The sequence below is a fragment of the Pocillopora damicornis genome, chromosome 4 (genome assembly GCF_964200805.1).
Source record: "Pocillopora damicornis chromosome 4, jaPocDami1.2, whole genome shotgun sequence".
Taxonomy (NCBI): Eukaryota; Metazoa; Cnidaria; class Anthozoa; order Scleractinia; family Pocilloporidae; genus Pocillopora; species Pocillopora damicornis.
The window spans coordinates 20,613,188-20,631,821 of record NC_142673.1 but is presented as its reverse complement, the minus strand read 5'-3'; the positions used below and the strand labels follow the sequence as shown (position 1 = coordinate 20,631,821).

Sequence of the window (18,634 nt, the reverse complement as noted above, 5' to 3'; positions counted from 1 at the left end):
ATTTACACGAAAGATCACAAAAGTGAAACCACTTTTATTAAGTCCTATCTTATTCATCCGGAAATACTCAACATAATTAATTATAAGTAGTTTCTTGTGGACCTAATTGTAAATGATGTATTTATAGTTCTTTAAAGTGTAAAAGTTTAAGCGTTAACAGGAACAAAAAATGAAATTGTTGAACTTCTAAATTGAAGTTTTTTTGACATAGAAACGCAGAGTCAGTTTCCCATAAAGCGATCTCGAGTATAAGCTTGGCCACCAAATTAACTCAACTTCTCGAGTGGAACGGCCCTCCCCCGTGCTAATTTCCATTGACGATCGACTCGTTGGTCGTGGTACTGGTTTTTTTGCCCTTGCTTTGGCAAATTCAAGAGCCGCCTCAGCTTCCATATTTGAAATATCAGGAACTTCGTCCTGGTTACTGAACAATGCATGGGACTTAAACAGCAAAGAGTCCTGCTCTTCTAGAATCCTTTTGAACGTTTGCTCCTCAAATATTTTGTACGACAATCGTCTTGCCGTTCTTTTAAAAATAGGCTGGCGGCGGTGTGAAACATCGCGAACACTATCAAGCCTCGGACTTTCCAACCGATGCAAAATGTGACGAAAATACCGCTCGGGTACTTGAAAACAGTCGATATGACACCACTTTCCTATCAAGAAATGAACCGAACCGTGTTAACAACAGCTTCCAAAACAGAGAAATATTTAAACCATAGTATTCACCTGGATGATCAGGTACCAATGACATGTTTATTCTCTCCACCAAAGCGGATAGCCATTTCAGATATTCTTGAAGTTCTGCGTCGTTTCCAAGCACAGTTGCTTTTGGCTCATCGCAGCGATTGCCAAATTCATCCACAAATATGTTTGTTGTCTCAAAAAGGCTGTCTTCATGATGCTTCAGTTCGTAGTGTTTTCTTAGAGAAACACCTGTTTTGAATTTTTTCCCACAAAAGCGACAGAAAACTGCAAACGGCATGACTAACTCTCGTGAGTTTGAGTCGAAATTGTGCACTTGGCCAATAACGGAAACTGAAGAAAATGTCTCAAAGTCTCACTTTCATGTTATAATTGAAACAAAGAAAATTAAGAACGTCCTGAAACTGTTAGATATGGGCCGGAAGTATCGCTTGATTAATGTTTGTGAGTTACAAAAGAATGCAAACTGCTACAGACTTAAAATATTGCACTTTGTAAAAAAAGAGAGATATTAAAAAGAGAGAGATTCGAGAAGAGGCTTTTTTTTTCAAAACTTCAATGCATCAGTTGAGGCTATGCAATTCTTTTTGAAAAGACAAAAGAAACTCTTTGGATACAAATGTGTGATAATTACGCGTGTCAGTCACGGATTAGAGCCTTAAGCGAACTGAAGGATTTTTCTTTGGAGCGACCAAGTAATTTTGCGTGATGTCGAGAACTTCAAATTGCAAACGGCAGTTACTTACTGTCTTGAGTTTTAGTCGAAATTGCGCACTTGGCCAATGACTGAAACTGAAGAATAAGTCTCACTTTAATGTTATAATTGAAACAAAGAAAATTAGTAACGTCCTCAGTAAAACAAAGGAAATAATACAGCGTTAGATGTGGGAGAAGTATCACTTCATCCGAATGTATGTGAGCCAGCAACTTCAATTTTCAAGATAATCAACTGAGTTTCGAAAGAATGCAAAGTACTACAGACTTTATATGTTACACTTTGTGAACAAATACAAAAAGGGATTCGAGAAGAGGCTTTTCAAAAGTTGAACGCATCAGTGGTTTAGGCTATGCTAATTCTACTTCAAAAGACAAAAGGAAGTCTTTGCATACAAACGTGCGATAATTACGCGTGTCAGTGATTACGGATTAAACCTTCTTAAGCGAAGAACGATCTCTCAGGGCTGGAGCAAGCAAGTAATTTTGCATGATGCCGAGGTTCAGAAAACATTCAATTGAAGAAAAGCGCAGAAGAACAAAGGTACGAAAACAAAGGAAGAAGTTCAACAGAAAATTCCAGAAGACTGTTGCAGTTAAGCGGAAAACTGAAATCAGTGACCGTGAGGAAACAACGAGAGCTGATCAAAACGAAAGTCAAGAGGAGGTTACCGTAAGGAAACCACAACTGCAAGTAGAATGTCCTTCTTCGTCTTTTGATGAAACCCAGGTTGGAAATGTTCCTTTCGCTGAATCATCATGCTCTGATAAAGTTTGCAGGATCGAAAACTGAGAAGGTTCATCGGTTAGGGAATCGAGACAAACGAACAACTCACTTCAAAAGAGACAGGCCGTTTTGAAGCCATAAGAGAAGAACCTTTATTATCGTTTCATAAAAAAAAGAATGCTATTGGTTGTCGGTCAAAAATATAATTCTTACTTGTAAAATTTAAAAAACGATCTCTGGCTAAAACTTTTAAAAATACGAGCTTTCGGCTGTTTGCGCTACAGCCTTCAACGGGTAAAATGATAAAAAGGTAAGAAATACTAGGTGTGAAGTACAAAGTAGGAAATTAAAAATGCTAATAACTAAGAATGTTTGTTAAAAATACTAGGTGTGAAGTATAAAGTAGGAAATTAAAAATGCTAATAACTAAGAATGTTTGTTAAAAAGAATGTTGTATTGTCCGGGCAAAGGACAGGAATTGTTGTCCGCATTGGGAGTTAACTTGGAATGCCACGCTTCTAGTGTTTTTCTTGTTCTAAAACTGCCTTTGTCAATAATAGATGCATTATCAAAGTCTATTGCGTGAGTATTGGCCCAGACGTGATTGGAAATTCTTGAGCCTTTTGCCGCGGTTTTCACATTTCTGAGGTGTTCTTTCTTTCTTGTGTTGAAGGCCCTGCCAGTCTCACCAATATAACACCATGAACAGTCACCACAAGGAATTTTATAAACAACATTTGTTTGAGATTCCAATAATGGTCGAAATTTTGGGGCCGGGAACTGTTGTTGGAGGGTGATAAGTGGTTTGTTCACCACTGTGATGTCGTGTTTTTTGAGGACACGAGTCAGAGGTTCTGTTACGCCTTTAATGTATAGAAGAGAGGCGAACAACTTGCGTGATTCGGACGCCTCGACCATCTTGAAAAATGTGCCAACAAGTTCCTCCGGGGAAAACACTGTTGAGCGTCGGGTTTTTTTGGTCTGGATGTTTTTAATGAAAATCGATGGATAACCATTAGACTTAAGTGCTGAATAAACTCGATTTAGTTCTCGTTCTTTTCCTTCGGAGGAGTTGGGTAGCTTTAGGGCTCTGTGTAGAAGGGTTGCTGCTGTGCTGGCCTTGTGTTTATTATCATGGTGAGAATTGTAGTCTAGATATCTGTCCGTGTGCGTAGGTTTTCTGTAAACATCTACAGCGATGGTGCCATTTCTACGGGTGACCAAAGTGTCGAGAAATGAGATCTTATTGTCACTTTCAATTTCGATGGTGAAAGAGATGTTGGCGTCAATTGAATTTAATGTGTCATGGAAAGCTCGCACATTGTCTTTTTTGATAATGCAGAAGCTATCATCAACATAACGTTTCCAGATTTTAGGAGGGACGGATGAACTGTAACTGTAACTGTATTTTTAAAAGTTTTAGCCAGAGATCGTTTTTTAAATTTTACAAGATGTTTTATCCTGGCTGCGGCCCCTCTATCTTTTCACATAATTCTTACTGTAAAGTATATTTAAAATTATGATTTTGTTAACCAACGAAACGCGAATTTCAATGTATCGTGGAAACACCACAGTGAAAACAGTTCAGCAAACAACTCGACTTACTCAACTGCTTTGTTTATAAAAAGAAACATTCACTTGCCATTCTACTGCCTCTTAAATGCTAAATAGAACATTAATTTAAATTTAGAAAGAAAGAAACCAAGGATTTCAGTTTATTTTGTTACAGTTTCTGTGGTGGCTTTCTGTCGAAAAAAATCGAGCGTTTCCGCATCACTTATCATGAATATGTTGTTCCGAACACATGGCATGGGAAAAAGAACTAGCGAAATACCTATGGTATAATTGTAGAGATTTGTTGCAAAAATTCTTCAACAGTAGGCCTATCACCCGGGTTTTGGTCAGTGGCTTTTTTCACAAGCACCCGCACCTTCTCATAAAAACCTATTAAACACGACACAGCCTTCAGCATTCTTCCTAAAGAGTAAATGTCACTAGAAATGCTGTAACGTCTTTCTTTTTGGACTTCTGGGGCTAAATAGATCTTTCTTGAAGAGCAGGACGAACTTCGTTTTGAGGATGGCAACCCCAGCTTGGTGCTTTTACCGAAATCAATAAGAATCGGGTCGTATTTCGCAGAGTCGGACTTTCTTTCCAATACTACATTGTTAGCTTTTACGTCATTATGAAGGTAGCCTTTTGAATGAACATAGCTCAAGGTGGAAGCTATCTCTATAAACAGTGAAATACAATCTGTTGAATTAAGCAGGTTTTTGCTTGCTGCCTGATGAAGAGTAGTGCTTTCTTGGTTGATGCCATGGAACTGTAGAACAAGGCATAGGGGCAAGCTCTTTGTAACTACTCCAAACAACATTGGGAGGTTGGCATGATCCCCCAATGCAGTTATAACCCCTGCTTCATGAAGAAGGTTTTTCTTTGCCCTGTCCTGTTCTCCGGCGTTGTCATTGTGTGTCATTTGCTTCACAATAACGGCGATCCCGCGGTAACTTGCTTTGAAGCATTGGCCAAAACTTCCACTACCAACGGAATGTTGGGTTAGATACTCCAAATGTTCCGGAATCAATTCTTTAAAGTTGCATTTGAATTCTTTATCTGACATACTCTTAAAATGGATATTTTTCTGACTAACAATGCGTTGAAACGTTGTCTGTGCCAAAAATGACCTTGAATGTTGAGTCGGCTTGCGTCTTGCGTCGTCTCCAAGCGCCATCCGAAGCATTGTTGCAGATCTTGAACAATGTACATCCAAGAGGGTTGTTAATCGTGGTCTCTTCGCATTACTTACCATTTCTTCTTTAGAATTAGCCTCAAGCACGATAAGTCCGCTTTCGTTGCCTACCTGTTCTGTATCCAGATTTAGAGAAAACGATTTCTTATCTACCAAGCTCGTCTCAGCCACATTTGGTCCATCATTGATTCTCAGCAGAACTTCAGTATTAGCGAGCAGAGCCAGATTACTCGCATTCTTCTGCTGTCGCTTTCGCTTTCGCTTTCTCCATTCTCTATTTTGTTTTCGTTTCTCCTCGGGAGTATTTTTTCGCGATTTCACTTCCCGTTTATTTGGTATTTCCAGCTTATTGGAGGCTTCAAGGTCCGCCGGCATTTTACTAATGCATTCCCAAGCAAGAAGAGGGAAATAGTTAAACACGTGCTCTTGCATCCGATCTCACAATTTACAAAAACTTCATTATTCTTGTGAAAAATGATAGCCGTCCTATTGAAACTTGATGATAGGTATAAGCCGGCAAAGAAAACAGTGCAAAAGCAATTATCTGTCACATCGATGTCAGCAGCAACAGGATTATGACACCTTACAGGAAAGCTACCTGGAGCGTTCAAAAAGTCCCATACATTTTCTTAGACTAAAAGTCTAAGAAAATGTATGGGACTCTCCGGGATACTTACAGTACAGACGATTTGCGTCCCCTCATGCTTCAAAGAATATAATCAAAGTGCTCTGTGAGCAAACTCGTGAATTGACAGATGACTTATATGATTGTTTGGATTATGTTTAATGTTATCTGGTTTAGGGAATTTTGTGGTTGATTGTCATATTCAGAGTACGAGCAGTAGTACAGTGTTCGCTAATGTAGCAAAGAAACAAAGTAATAAAAATTTTCATTGACAAGTCTGTGCGACCATCGCCGGTCATCGTGGACATGTCCAGGGGCAATGCCACTGAGTAAATTTGAGGTTTTTTCTGACTCGCGGTCATTCTAACTGGCTGAGATGTTTCTCATGGAAACGGTCATAAAATCTGTCACACAATAAATTAAAGTGAAAACAACTGTTAATCTGGTCTTTTTTCGCTTTTGTCGGGAGAAATATGAGTCAAAACATGGCAACAAAGTCTCTCTCCGGTCACAAAACAGCCAAAAGCAGCCATATTTGAAATTGCCCTGTAATGCATTGCCAACTCAGTACTGAATAAATGTATATCGTGTATGCTGGCAGAATGTGTGTTTGCTGATACTTAAGGTGGCTGAAAACGGTTTTTGATACCTGCGTTTCATTCTCCTTTTTCTCTAAAACCCTTGATCCCTCGGTCGCCAAAAATGGCATCAAGCAAGTTAACAACACAGACGTTAGTTTTTAGATTGTTAAGCTGACGTATGTGCCGTTGCCATGGCAACATGAATAAATATAAACAGGCCTTTAAAATTGGTTTTGTTTATTTATAGAAAATCGAGTCATTAGATTCTCTCATAATTTGCATGAACAAGCTTGTAACGATAATCACATGTTAATGCCATTTTGCTAATAATTTAACAGAGACGTTCAAGTATTCCTTGTTGAAGGTTCACTGGAATATCTAGAATTTCCTTTGTTAAAGTTTAGTTTTTCTCAATACTCCTGTTTTTATTTCCTTAAGTATTTTCGCGCCAAATTTCGTGAAATTCTAATGAGTGGTTACCAAGAAATAGGCGTATTTCCGAGAAAGCAATTTTTCATTCAATCCCAATTTTTTACTTACTACGCATGCGCTGCAATTAACACGGTTCTTTCGGTAACAACAAAAAAGTTAAGAATTGCTGGGTTGTTTGCATCGTTATCTTTTCTAACATATCTTTGCAATAAAATATTAAAACCACCAATACACTGCGTTCAATTATAGAAAAAAATAACATAGATGGTGCGGGTGCTGAGTAAATAGAATAATCGGCTGCTGCGATCGAATGGTTTTAGTAAGAGGTGAGACAGCTGAAATTTTTGAGAAGAAAATCAGCGTTAAATTAGTTAAGACGTTAGTCTAGAATCCAGCCAATCAAATTATGTGTTTTCGGAGCCACGTTTTGCACATGAAAGGCCCCTTTCTATAGGGGCGTGAACGGGAGGTCCTAGGAGCTAAGTTGAGGGGACTAGACTTTAGGGTGTTGTCCCTTGTGGAAAGTTGCCAAAACCTTCGCCACAAGCAGCAATTCATATGACGCAATAAGGCTTAGGGTATGTTGTAAGAATGTCTTCCAAAAGCGGTATAAGGAAGAAGACCAAGGACTGTGGAAGACTTAAACCTGCTAAGCCTGCGTCGGCGATGAACTGGATCAGAAGAGAAGAAACGTCAAATACTTCTCAGAAAGGTGAAGGTTCAGCACAAACCTCGAACAGTGGAAAGCAAATGGGGGAAGGCGAAGGTTCCGTACAGAGAAGTAATGATGCAATGGCGAGTTCATCTAGTGCGCGCGATGGATGTCGTGATGCCATAATAGCGTACGTGCACAAAGTATCGGAGTCCAGAAGGAATAAGCGGAACACTATGGATTATTCGACAATGGTTCTTCAGACCTCAAGTGATACGCAGCTACCCGCGCTGATATACTCGAAGACCAAGAGAAAGCTTTTGGTTGATAGTGAGCGGTCGCGCACGCCAGTAAAGCTGCAGAGATTTACTTACACGTCGGATGGGTCCAAAGTCATCGTCAATGATATGACCAAAATTTCTTCACCGCAACCAACAGAGTACTCGTTTCAATTCGAGGAAGTAGGGAGCAATGATGAGGAGCAGAGAATGGCGGTAAGAGAAATCATTGACAACTCCAACGAGGGAGACCTGATGTCCATCCGCGGGAAAATAGTTGGTGTAGCTGAGCCAACAGTGACAAAATCCAGGGGGCTGAAAGTTGCCAACGCCTTGTTTGCGGACGAAACGGGTAAAATTGAGCTGGATTTATGGGAGGGTCATATCTCCGCTGTGGAAGTTGGCCGTGTGTACACTATATTTCCTGTACAAGTTCGACGGTGGTTGGGCAAGAAGAAAGTCTCTACAGTGGTGAGCAGTACTATCAGAGCGGAAGAGATGAATGAATGTTTGTCAGCAATCCCGCTGGCAACGGACGAAGAAATACGAGGAGGATTTGCTTCAAGCACCTTGACGATCCGAAGTTTTCAGTGTGTTGAGAAAGTAGAGTCGTATCTTCAATGTAGAAAATGTTCCAGAAAGATTCTTCAAGCAATGGGAACCCCTGTTGTGCGATGTGACAGATGCGGCTATTCCATGAGAACTGTGGACTGCCCCGTTCGTCGCTATGCTTCGGTGGTTATGGAGGTTACTGATGGCAGTCCTGTTCACGTTACCGTGTTAAACGATGTTTTGGAAAAACTGGTCCCTGACTGCAAGAATCTTACTGATGGTGAAGTGGAAGAGATGTTGCTGTTAATGGAAAACGTTACGATTACGTATAACAATGACACATGTATTGTCCTAAATGCAGTCGCTGGAAAGTAAGTCCTAGGATAAACAAACTGTGTTGTTGTTGTTCCGTGCCGTTTACATTTCAAAGGACGTGAGGCAAATGTAAGCTTATTTTTATTTTGGTTGTTGTCACGGTACTGCAGTCGTTTTGAACTATACATCACTTCAGCCAGAAGCTCAAATGTTTAATATTTTTCAAATTGTTAGCCTTAGCTTCAAATGGTGTTAAGGCCTTGAAGTTATTGGAGTCTTTTCCTTTGAAAGAGTTTGTCAGCATTCCTGAATAAATTAAGGCTCATTTTTACATGTTGGAGAGTGACAAGGGCAGATCTTAAAGGATTTCGCGCAACGTTAAATTAATTTTCGTTGAGTCAACTGATAAAAAGCGCACGAGACCGCGCGACGCTGGATGTTTACTTTTGGGTGGCTTTGTATTATTTTGGCGGGTCGTGCAAGCGTTTGTTTTATGTTTTGCCGCTTGATACTTGGCACCAGTCTTTGAGAGATATTATTTTTTGCTAAGCTAAGTTTCTGGCTCTGGGAATCATCGTTCATTGAATGATAACAATTTCCTTGCAATGCAAATATCCGTTTTGATCTCTCTCACGAAATGAAACGGTGAAAGAGAAATTAATTTATGCCAAATTTCTGTCAGTGCTTTAGTGGTATGGTCAAATGTAGGTTTAAGCCGCTCCAATATGTACTAAAGCGCAGTAAAAGAGAGTAAAATTGTTTTTTTTATTGAGGACTCGAAGTTTGAAAATAAACATGTGGTGTCACGCAGTCTTAGATTTGTCAGTTCCATTTGTTTTGATACTTCCAAGAAGTCTCATGTTGTGAAGGATTGATCGTTTAAATTTTTTATATGGATTTTTCTGCTGTTGTAATCTATATTAGCTTACGGGAGATTCAAGTGCAGTGTTTGAGTTTGCATGGAGATTAGGAAGTGAAGCGAAATCAACAGATGTAAATTCAGTGATTAGAGTATTACTACTTTCCTCTTTAAGATAAGGCTTAATACTCATTTCTTGTTAATTTTTGTTGTACAGTGTTTAAACGAGATCATCTGAGCGTTTTAGGTTTTAGGTTTTTATGGTACAGTCAATAACTTAAAATCGGCTGCAGAAATGACAAGAAACAACGGCAAGCGAAGTTTAAAAAGTTAAAGTATTTAAAAGAGCTGGTCATATTGATTGATTTCAGTGTCAGTTTCTAGTCTGAATCTTTCCGACTGTTACATTATCCTTGGATTTCCCTGTTATGGTTTTGTTAATTTAGAGGCCAGTCAGATTTTACAATTCCTCCTTTACGAATAAGGAGTCTTGGTGTATGAAATTGTAAATGAAGTTACAATAAAAACAACAGTTCATTGTGAAGTCTCTGAGTTTTTCTGGTGTCACTTTACTTTTTGTACTGAATTTGTTAGGAAATCTGTGATAATAAATCATCTTTCCTTAACACATTGACACGTGCGTGTAACATGTGCCTATCCAAAAGTTAAAATTTTAGAGAAACCGGAAAAGTAAACACAATGCGCAGTAAAGTTTTATAAATCATATTTTCCCAAAAACAAGCTCAGGTGAAAGAAGACCATTTAAATAACTTGCTTTCAACGAAAAAAGCGATAGATGCACACTAAGTTTTTACTCTAAAATCAAGATAAAAGATAAAAATCAATGAACTTTTGCGCACGTGTGCAAACAAGTATGTAGATTGGATTTCAAAGTGAATATGCAAATTTATCAGTGTGTGGGGAGATCTCGTATTACATGGAATTTATAAACGAGAAGAAAGACGGAAGTGACCAGGGAACGTTTCGGGAAGAAAGCTTTATTCAAAACAGTTCTTGATTTTCTGTTAGAACGTACGAATTTCTTACGTGTGCGAAACCCACGAAGTAGAATTCATCATGCGTAGATCCATGTTTACTTGACTTCACGGCAAGAATATTGCGCAGCGTTATGTTGAAAATACTGAAAGTTCTACGTTTTGACACAAAATCTTCCATTAAACAATAATTTTTGGACATCTGCAAACACTTCTCATGTCATCCTTGTTTATTGGTGAGTTATCTTTTGTCGTTTCCGCGACTGTAAAGGTGTTTCTCTTCTTTTCTCAGAGGCGATAACCTACAGCTGTAAACACTTCTCATGTCATCCTTGTTTATTGGTGAGTTATCTTTTGTCGTTTCCGCGACTGTAAAGGTGTTTCTCTTCTTTTCTCAGAGGCGATAACCTACAGCTGTTTCGTGGATCTCATGCAGAGAATGAACAGTAACTTCCCATTACTCAATCATGATATTTACCGTGCCGTGGAATCTTCATGATGTCGCTAGGCCTCGGCCTCGTTTGAAGTCCGATAGTTTGGTTTTCACTTTGCGGCCCTAATTCGCATCACCTTTGAGAATTGCAGTATTGTCGACTCGAAAGCATATTTTGTCGCTTATAAGACCTTGATGTCCATTATTTTTCGAGCAGATTATTCTATAGTATTTTTTCTTTCCATTTGTGTTCCAGGAGGTCTAAAATGGTCGGAAAGAAACGGAAAATCCATTTTGAAAATATTGAAAGTCAGCCGCGCGTACGCCATTTTTTCAAATTTGATCATTTCTTGTGAACACATAAAATGACGCCTTTGTACTACCCCCTAAAGTTATCAAAATAACTGCGCAAAACACGGATTCTGATTGGTTTATAGATCCTCTAACAAAAGAGGAAGTTTGGAGGCAACATTCTGCTTAGTAGCGGAGATAGGGGGGAAAGGTTCGCTCGTGCAAGTCTCCCACGCGGCACGGGCGGTTCAGGTCTGAAAACAGTGGAGCAAATTTAAGCACTTGATGCTTAACGGCATGGGGTAATATTAACCCAAAGAGGCCTATTTTAAGGAAACTTGAAATCCTAGGGTTTGTCATCAGAATGCATTCGGAGGTTGAAAAATATTTTGGCTGATTACTTTGGTGTGTAACGTGACTGTGGCAGAGGTGAAGTAAGTAACTTTTCAGAGGTGGAGTCAGGTCACTCTATGTCACCAGATGGTGATGTCGACCTCCACACCTCTTGTAGGTTGTTTGCCCAAAAAAGACTTTTTAAGGGGGGGGGGGGTCATGGGCACCGCAGAACCCTCTAGCTACACCCTTGCTTGTAGAGCACATAACCTGGGTGGGGTACTCCAAAGTAAAAAGGTTGGATATTTGAATTCAACTCTTAAATGAGACCAATCTGGCTGTAGCTTAAACTTTATTTGACTCAAAAGAAATATCACTTAAACATGGGTTACAATGACAGCATTTCTCCTTATATTTTAATTTTTTGTGTGCAACCCCAAAAGGTACTGATGACTAAAATTAGAGGCACCCTAAGTGAGATTTGCACCCTTGATAAGTGAAAAAACATCCCCGATCTTTTCACGAGAGAGTCCCCTCCAACAGGGTGTGGAAAAGCAATGAGAAAGTGAGTTAAGAGTAGTGAATGTTTTTGATAATTTATTATTCAGGAACTTCCGATCAGCCAAGGACTTGTGGCTCCTTAGTGAAAATTTCAAAATGTTCTAAAGGACATCCAAATATTTCCTAAAAGATTAATGCACCTTTAGGAGCTTGTGAGATTTGCACTGTGAAGGAGGGTTGATTGTAAAATTACACAGTATAGATTATAATCAGCTGCAAGTGACTCACCCAGATTTGAGTGTAATCAAGGAAATGGTGCAGATAAATATGAGATGTATACTTCTACTTGGTTTTTTGAAAATATGTCTGCCAGTAAAACTGGTTATTTACCAATGGCAACTCAAGCCATTATGCATTAAATTAGTTTACAAGGAATTACTATATTTACTATGAAGGAGGGTCAAACTATGAAATCAGGTGAACTCAAGCTAACTGAAAGTATCAAATGTTCTCCTCAAATCTTTGATTATCCAGCAGTCTGGCAGTAAATTGATTGCATTTATGGTGGTTTTACATCAACTGGTTTGTTGTGGTAATTATGACTACGATAAGATAAAACTGGCACTTACCAGTATCAGTGCTTCATACAAAGCCTTAACAAGCCAGTTTATTTAACAAATAATTCTGAGGAAGGAAATCACAGGGTCCAAATAGTTGAAAGTGTGCAGTTTACAATTCAACTATTGTACAAAACGTTATTGTTACTAGTTGAAATAGTCATGATAGAAGTTCATGGTGCTAGTATGAATATAACCAATGAATGGATGGAAGCTGCTGAATACATTACTCGATGTTAAGTTCTCAAGACCACATCGTTGTTTTTAGTGAAGTAGACAGAAAAAGTTCCAACAAATATAATACATGTACTTCTTTCTTTATAATTTGTGTTATTAACTGCATGAACTCCAGTGATGCTGTGCTTGCATTTTTCACACTGTTCATTTATTTGTAGCTTCAGATACAGTAACTGGTGCTAAATCCAGAATGAATGTAGTCAGCTGCAGTGCTGTACATCTCTGTCAATTACCACGTGCAAGTAACTACATGTCTGTATATCATTCCAATTCTTATAGTGTATTAGTAGTTTCCATAGTCCAGTTGCCAATGTATATGATATAAGCTCAGAATGATCTGCAATTTTACAAGAAGATATAACTAGTGTTAACAACAATTGTTTTAGTAAAGCTGTTGGCCCACCCACACCCCACCCTCTTATCAAACATTATAATCAAAGAAGTTACCCACCTCTGTATCAGGTTGATCACTCTGTCTTGGAGGGGGATGTCAGACTCGTACCAAGTGTGTTTTTCTTATATAAACTAAGCAATGTTTCTTTGTATCTTGTAGCTAGAAAATTGGACACTGTGCATACAGCAGCCCATGTATAATGAGATTTAAAGTCATTTTCTGATATAAAAATTTGGTTTAAAATTGAAGAAAATCTTATTTAATAAAGAGAATATTTAATTGTTCTCATACAGGTAGAAAAAATCAAAGATGTGATGAAAAACCAAAAACAAACAATGGTGGCTATGACTAAGATTGATCATTGTGAACAACAAACTCTAAAAAAAAAATAGGTCAAATGTATTTTTCAGGACATACTTTCAATAATGTTTCTCTTTTAAGTCACTTGTGAACAGTTAGTAAGGAAATAAAGATAGGCTTATGATCACTGTAGTATGACTCTAAGGTACCTGCAGATTGAATAAGCTGTGATACATTTGTATAAATGTGATCTATTTGTGTACGGTAGTCAGTAGTGTACTGCTCAATCAACTGTGTGTATCCTCTGTCTGTTATCAGATATTTTTTGAGAGCCTTTTGTTCTGCAGACCCCTCCATTAGATTAACATTGAAATCTCCCATCAGTATAGTGGGAATTGTGGGGACTGTTAACACTGAGTTATGCAGATGAGTAAGAGCATCAAGAAAATGTGAAATTGGTACCTTAGCTTTGGAGCGGTAGATACCAATAACATGAAAATTTGGAATTGGTTGGCTTCCCTTGCGAACTGAATTCCCAGTTTTCTGGGAATTCCTAGGAATTCCTAGGAATTCCTAGGAATTCTCAAAAATTCCCAATTATGCAAATGACCCTTGCAAACCGAATTCCCAATTTTCTGGGAATTTCTGGGAATTCCTAGGAATTCCTAAAAATTCCTAGGAATTCCTAGGAATTCCTAGGAATTCTCAAAAATTCCCAACTATGCAAATTAACTCTGATTTAAAAAGCTTGGAATTACTGGGAATTTCTGGGAAAGGAAGACTCCAGTTTTGTGAGGACTTGGAATCCCTAGGAATTCCTAGGAATTCTCAGCTTTACAAACTACCTATAATTTAAGAAGTGTGGAGCTCTTGGGAATTTCTGGGAATTGAATTTGAGGCAATTTTAATACCCTGAGGTCCACATAAATTCTAAGAAATTCTCAATACCTTGAATGTGAAGGTTTTAAGAAAAAGAGTAATTTCAGAGGCTTAAAACTTTGGCTCAATAAAAGGTATGCTATACAAAACTTACCAAGAGATATACATACATGTACATGTTTATAACTTAAAGATCATGAAATTTATTACTCAAACTAAGTTTTAGTAAACCTTGACATTAATATGGATTTTCTCATGAACCAGCTGTCAGTTATGTTAAATGGAAATTGCCAACTTCCACAATAATTAACAATAATTACATTGTTATCTTACTTCCCTAACCTACATTACTGGTTGCCTTTGTTAGAAAACCTTGGAACAGTCAAGCTCAGTTGCCTCAAACGCTGTCAGAGACTTTTTGTTGACAATACTTTTAGTAGAAATTTCATGCCTTAGACAAACAAATTCAACACCTAATTAATCTTTCTTTTTTCATGATTGTTGTTGCTGCTTTTTTTTTCAGTTTTTTGCTCTCTTTTCATGACTAATTGCTGTAATTTGTTTTGCTGTTTTTATTCTTACAAAACATTTTTGTAAGAAAAGGGGAACATTGACTACCTCTGTCCTGTCTGCATGCCAAATGTTTGCAAAGTGTGTGGATGATCCACAAGTATTGGAACTCTTACAAAAATGTTTTGTATATGTTCCAATACTTGTGGATCATCCACACACTTTGCAAACATTTGGCATGCAGACAAGACAAAGGTAGTCAATGTTCCCTTAGAGGAAAAACACCTTTTATATGACGTCTTCAATTTACTTTATTTGAAACTCTGATCTGAAAATATTTGTCAACAAGACTTGTTAGTAGTGAGAAGTACCAACCAAGTTTCCTTTCATAACTTAATTTCTTAAATGTCCAAATCACTGGATCTCCCAAAAAAATATTACATCTTTTTATTTTTGGTACAAATTACAAGTCCTTCTTTATATAAAAATGAAAAGTGATAGTCACACTTCAATAATAACAGCTCTTAAGTTTACTTGTTGTTCTTCTCTGTCTGTCAGCTATCAACAAGATTGTTTTATACTTCGGGCAGTGCATAACTATTTGTGGACCAGAGTTCCAACGCACCTCTGTAATTGCATATAGCTACTCCTGTCTCTTGTACAAATGTTTCTCCTTTGTAAGACGCACTCTACTCTGTTGTCAATACTGCTTTAAGTTCATTGGAAACGACTGAGGAATCGAGATGGCGGTGTTGGAACGTGTTGCTGAACGCTTGCTACGGTCAAGCTTTGTAGATTTAGGTAATGGTACACTGGGATCATCTATGTATCTCTTATACTTCCGAATGTGGTATCCTTCTTTTATAAGTATGAGGGTAAAAGACGATTTGTAGTCGCATTCAAAACTGTGATTGGCTTGTGTTATTTCTCACCTTGGCCATTAACACAACTCAAGTGAGTTTCGAGTCTTTGTTTCCTCGACAACTTTCGGCCACAAATCGTGCATTTGTAATACGATCGATTCTTTTCGATTATTTCTACATAGAGTGAGCTCACATCTTTATTTGTATCACCAAGCTATCCATCTTCTAGAAGCAGAGAACCGGTCGGAGAAGTCAGAATAAAGTTAGGCGCTTCTCTTAACACTGCAATCGGCAAGCCAGCGGATTCACTTTGCTAGCCAATTACAAGTCCTAAAAGATCCACGTGATCATGCCCGTGATCGGAAACAAAGAAGACTCCATTTGGCGCTCATCTTTGAATGTACTTTGGATCGGTTGATCGCTTTTCTCAACTGTTTTGCTTAATATAACATTTCTAGAGATAGCTTTTATTGTGGTTCAATGGGAAAACGAGAATAACGTGAGTGTTGTAAAAGAAAAGAAAGTCGTTGGCGCCGTGGAGTTAAAAGAAGGGACAACAGTTGAAATATTGACTGGTACAAACAAGGGTCGAGTGGCCATCTGTAAAGCTACGATTTTGAAAGTTTGTGGTGAGTAAAAATTGCGATATTCGTTACGTGATCAAAATCTTATAAAAGAATAGATGTAGCGGGTTGAATTAAGCTTACGTAACGCTCGGCGCAACTGAAACTAGAATAATTCTGAGAATCGAATCGGTCACTTGCATGCCGCAGTTTCTTAAGCTTATGCTTTACAATGAAATAAACCTATCAGTAAGGTTTCAAGATTCCTCTAGTCACGTTTGGGAACATTCAAGATTCATAATAGGAACTGTTATTAAGCAAACCTTAGTACATAAAGAAGCCCTCCTTGGTAAAAACAAAATAATGTATTCAGCCCTTTTTTAGTGAAATCCATGAGAGAGATGTACTAACTCCAATATAAAAGTCACTCAATATAACAGAGATTTCTCAATTTGAGAATCCAATGAATGCCCTTTTCCTCATAGCCATCTTAAAAGCCTGGTCTGAGCTTTAAATATACATATTTTAATATATTATTTTTTTTCAAATTCAGATGTCAAGGAATCCAGATACAAAAATGGTCAAGGTTCTTGTTGATAACCTCATTCAAGGCCAACTCATTGTGAGCCCAGGAAAAAAAATACAAACAGTACAAACAGCAGCTAAGTTTGCAGTTTAGGATAACTTCATTCTAATTTATTGTTACAGTTACAGCAACATTTTCAAAAAATCAATTTTATTTGTCTGTAATTAGCCCCTTCACTCCCAAGAGTGCTTGGTTTTCAAATATAACTTAAGATATTGTATTTTATGGAAAAGAATCAACAGATTTTATTCACAATTTGTGTCAAACCAAATTTAATGATTGATTAGAACTATTTTATATGAATAGCTGTAATTGAGGATTAATCCGTATGAAGTTTTCAAGAAAAGAAAAATAAATCAAATCCCATCCTAATATTACCACACATTGATGTTATTTAATCAAAAATATTTTACATGTAAGCCTTAATTAAGCTTCTAAATAAATTTCATTGAATACTTGAATTTTAGCTGGGTTTTTTTTAATTTAAAGTATTTATTTTATATCATTAGCCTCAAATTTTTGCTTAAAATTCCCAGTAATTCTTAAACATTCCCAAAAATTCCCAAAAATTCCCAGAAATTCCCAGAAATTCCTAGAAATTTTTTAGATTTACAGCTTTTCAGGGAAAGTCATTGGTTCTCTGAGTTGGAATTCCTAGGAATTCCTAGGAATTCCTAGGAATTCCTAGGAATTCCTAGGAATTCCTAGGAATTCCAAGTCCTGTTGGCTATAAACTTGGAATTTCTGGGAATTTCTGGGAATTTCTGGGAATTTCTAGGAATTTCTAGGTTTTTAGAACCAGAGTTGTTATGGTTGGGAATTCCTAGGAATTCCCAGTCCGAATTTACCGTGAAAATTCACACCTTTATTCCTAGGAATTCCTAGGAAAATCCTAGGAATTCCTAGGAATTCCAAAAGCCATTTCGCAAGGGTTAGAACCATAATGGTAATTTCAACATTATTAATGTTGAATCTGTATGGTAAGTGAGTGCAGTTCAAATCATTCTTAATGTACACAGCTGTTCCGTAACAAGTTCTGATACTGGAGTGATTGAAGTCATAATTCTGTAAAGTGTAAATCCCCTGAGCTGATACACATCATCTCTATCTAACAAGCAAAGTTTTGTTTCAACAAAAATGTTGATATCAGCCTTTTGAATATTGTAATCACTTCGGACATCATCTATGTGGAGGTGGAGAGATCTGACATTTTGAAATAAGATTGTTTTTGTTTTGGGTGAATCTGCATTCTGTAATACTGCTAATGGCAGAAGACTTGCTTCTGTTCTAAGTCTCCTCATTTCATCTTTAACTTTCTCACTAACCTTGATTTTGTTTTCATTCAAATTGAGAACATGTAGTGCAGAACTGTTTCTTACTCGGCTTAAACCAACATAATGCATATGCTCCCTTGTGGATGCTGGAAAGTCAACAACTGCTTCATCTAATGAGTCACCTTGACAGCGATGAATAGTCTTAGCAGCAGTAGGTCTAGGTGGAAATTGCCGTCGAAGAATTTGCACTTGACTTTTTTTATTAATCCGGAATTGTCTTGTTACTTCTAAAACTGGTGTCCAGTTTTTATTTATGCTTCTCTTGTATAAATGTGCATATTCTCTACGCAGCTTTTTGCCTATTTCAGGATGTGGAAATGATACCCAAATAATACTTGGCCTGGTGGAATTTTCTACTCTGTAGTCTATGTTCTCTATCATACACTCTGCACCATTAGTGAGTCCATCAGTCACATCAATATTAGTTGTCAAGTCATATTTTGCCATAGTTGCCACAGACACAAGTGAATACAAACCCATTGTCTTTGTAGGATCCTCTGGGATTTTGTTTTTCATTTGTTGTTTCAGATCATCATTAATATCCCCAACTACAATGTCCACAGCCTTTATCTGAGCTTTATCAGTTTTAGAGATAGTATACAGGGCGTT

At 37.7% G+C, this 18,634-nt stretch overlaps 2 protein-coding genes and 4 long non-coding RNA genes across 6 annotated transcripts; 3 read left to right on the top strand and 3 right to left on the bottom strand.

Moving 5' to 3' along the window:
- Positions 1 to 47: 47 nt before the first annotated feature.
- Positions 48 to 1,132, bottom strand: LOC149047213 (uncharacterized). Its single transcript, XM_089205151.1, has 2 exons — positions 730 to 1,132; positions 48 to 656 (listed from the first exon to the last, which is right to left on the bottom strand). The coding sequence occupies exons 1-2, from the start codon at positions 983 to 985 to the stop codon at positions 187 to 189; spliced, it is 726 nt and encodes a 241-aa protein (XP_089061277.1). The 5' UTR covers positions 986 to 1,132; the 3' UTR covers positions 48 to 186.
- A 1,248-nt stretch (positions 1,133 to 2,380) lies between these two features.
- Positions 2,381 to 2,577, top strand: LOC149047212 (uncharacterized). The gene is made up of 2 exons (XR_016186223.1): positions 2,381 to 2,470; positions 2,535 to 2,577. It is a non-coding gene; the product is annotated as an uncharacterized LOC149047212 (long non-coding RNA).
- Positions 2,578 to 3,864: 1,287 nt separating this feature from the next.
- LOC149047211 (interferon-induced, double-stranded RNA-activated protein kinase-like) lies at positions 3,865 to 5,467 on the bottom strand. The gene has a single exon (XM_089205150.1). The coding sequence runs from the start codon at positions 5,325 to 5,327 to the stop codon at positions 3,981 to 3,983; it is 1,347 nt and encodes a 448-aa protein (XP_089061276.1). The 5' UTR covers positions 5,328 to 5,467; the 3' UTR covers positions 3,865 to 3,980.
- A 4,652-nt stretch (positions 5,468 to 10,119) lies between these two features.
- LOC149047210 (uncharacterized) lies at positions 10,120 to 13,478 on the top strand. Its single transcript, XR_016185439.1, has 2 exons — positions 10,120 to 10,420; positions 10,583 to 13,478. It is a non-coding gene; the product is annotated as an uncharacterized LOC149047210 (long non-coding RNA).
- Positions 13,479 to 14,652: 1,174 nt separating this feature from the next.
- Positions 14,653 to 15,500, bottom strand: LOC149047209 (uncharacterized). The gene is made up of 2 exons (XR_016185440.1): positions 14,965 to 15,500; positions 14,653 to 14,787 (listed from the first exon to the last, which is right to left on the bottom strand). It is a non-coding gene; the product is annotated as an uncharacterized LOC149047209 (long non-coding RNA).
- Positions 15,501 to 16,029: 529 nt separating this feature from the next.
- LOC149047208 (uncharacterized) lies at positions 16,030 to 17,222 on the top strand. The gene is made up of 2 exons (XR_016185438.1): positions 16,030 to 16,171; positions 16,659 to 17,222. It is a non-coding gene; the product is annotated as an uncharacterized LOC149047208 (long non-coding RNA).
- The last annotated feature ends 1,412 nt before the right edge of the window (positions 17,223 to 18,634 follow it).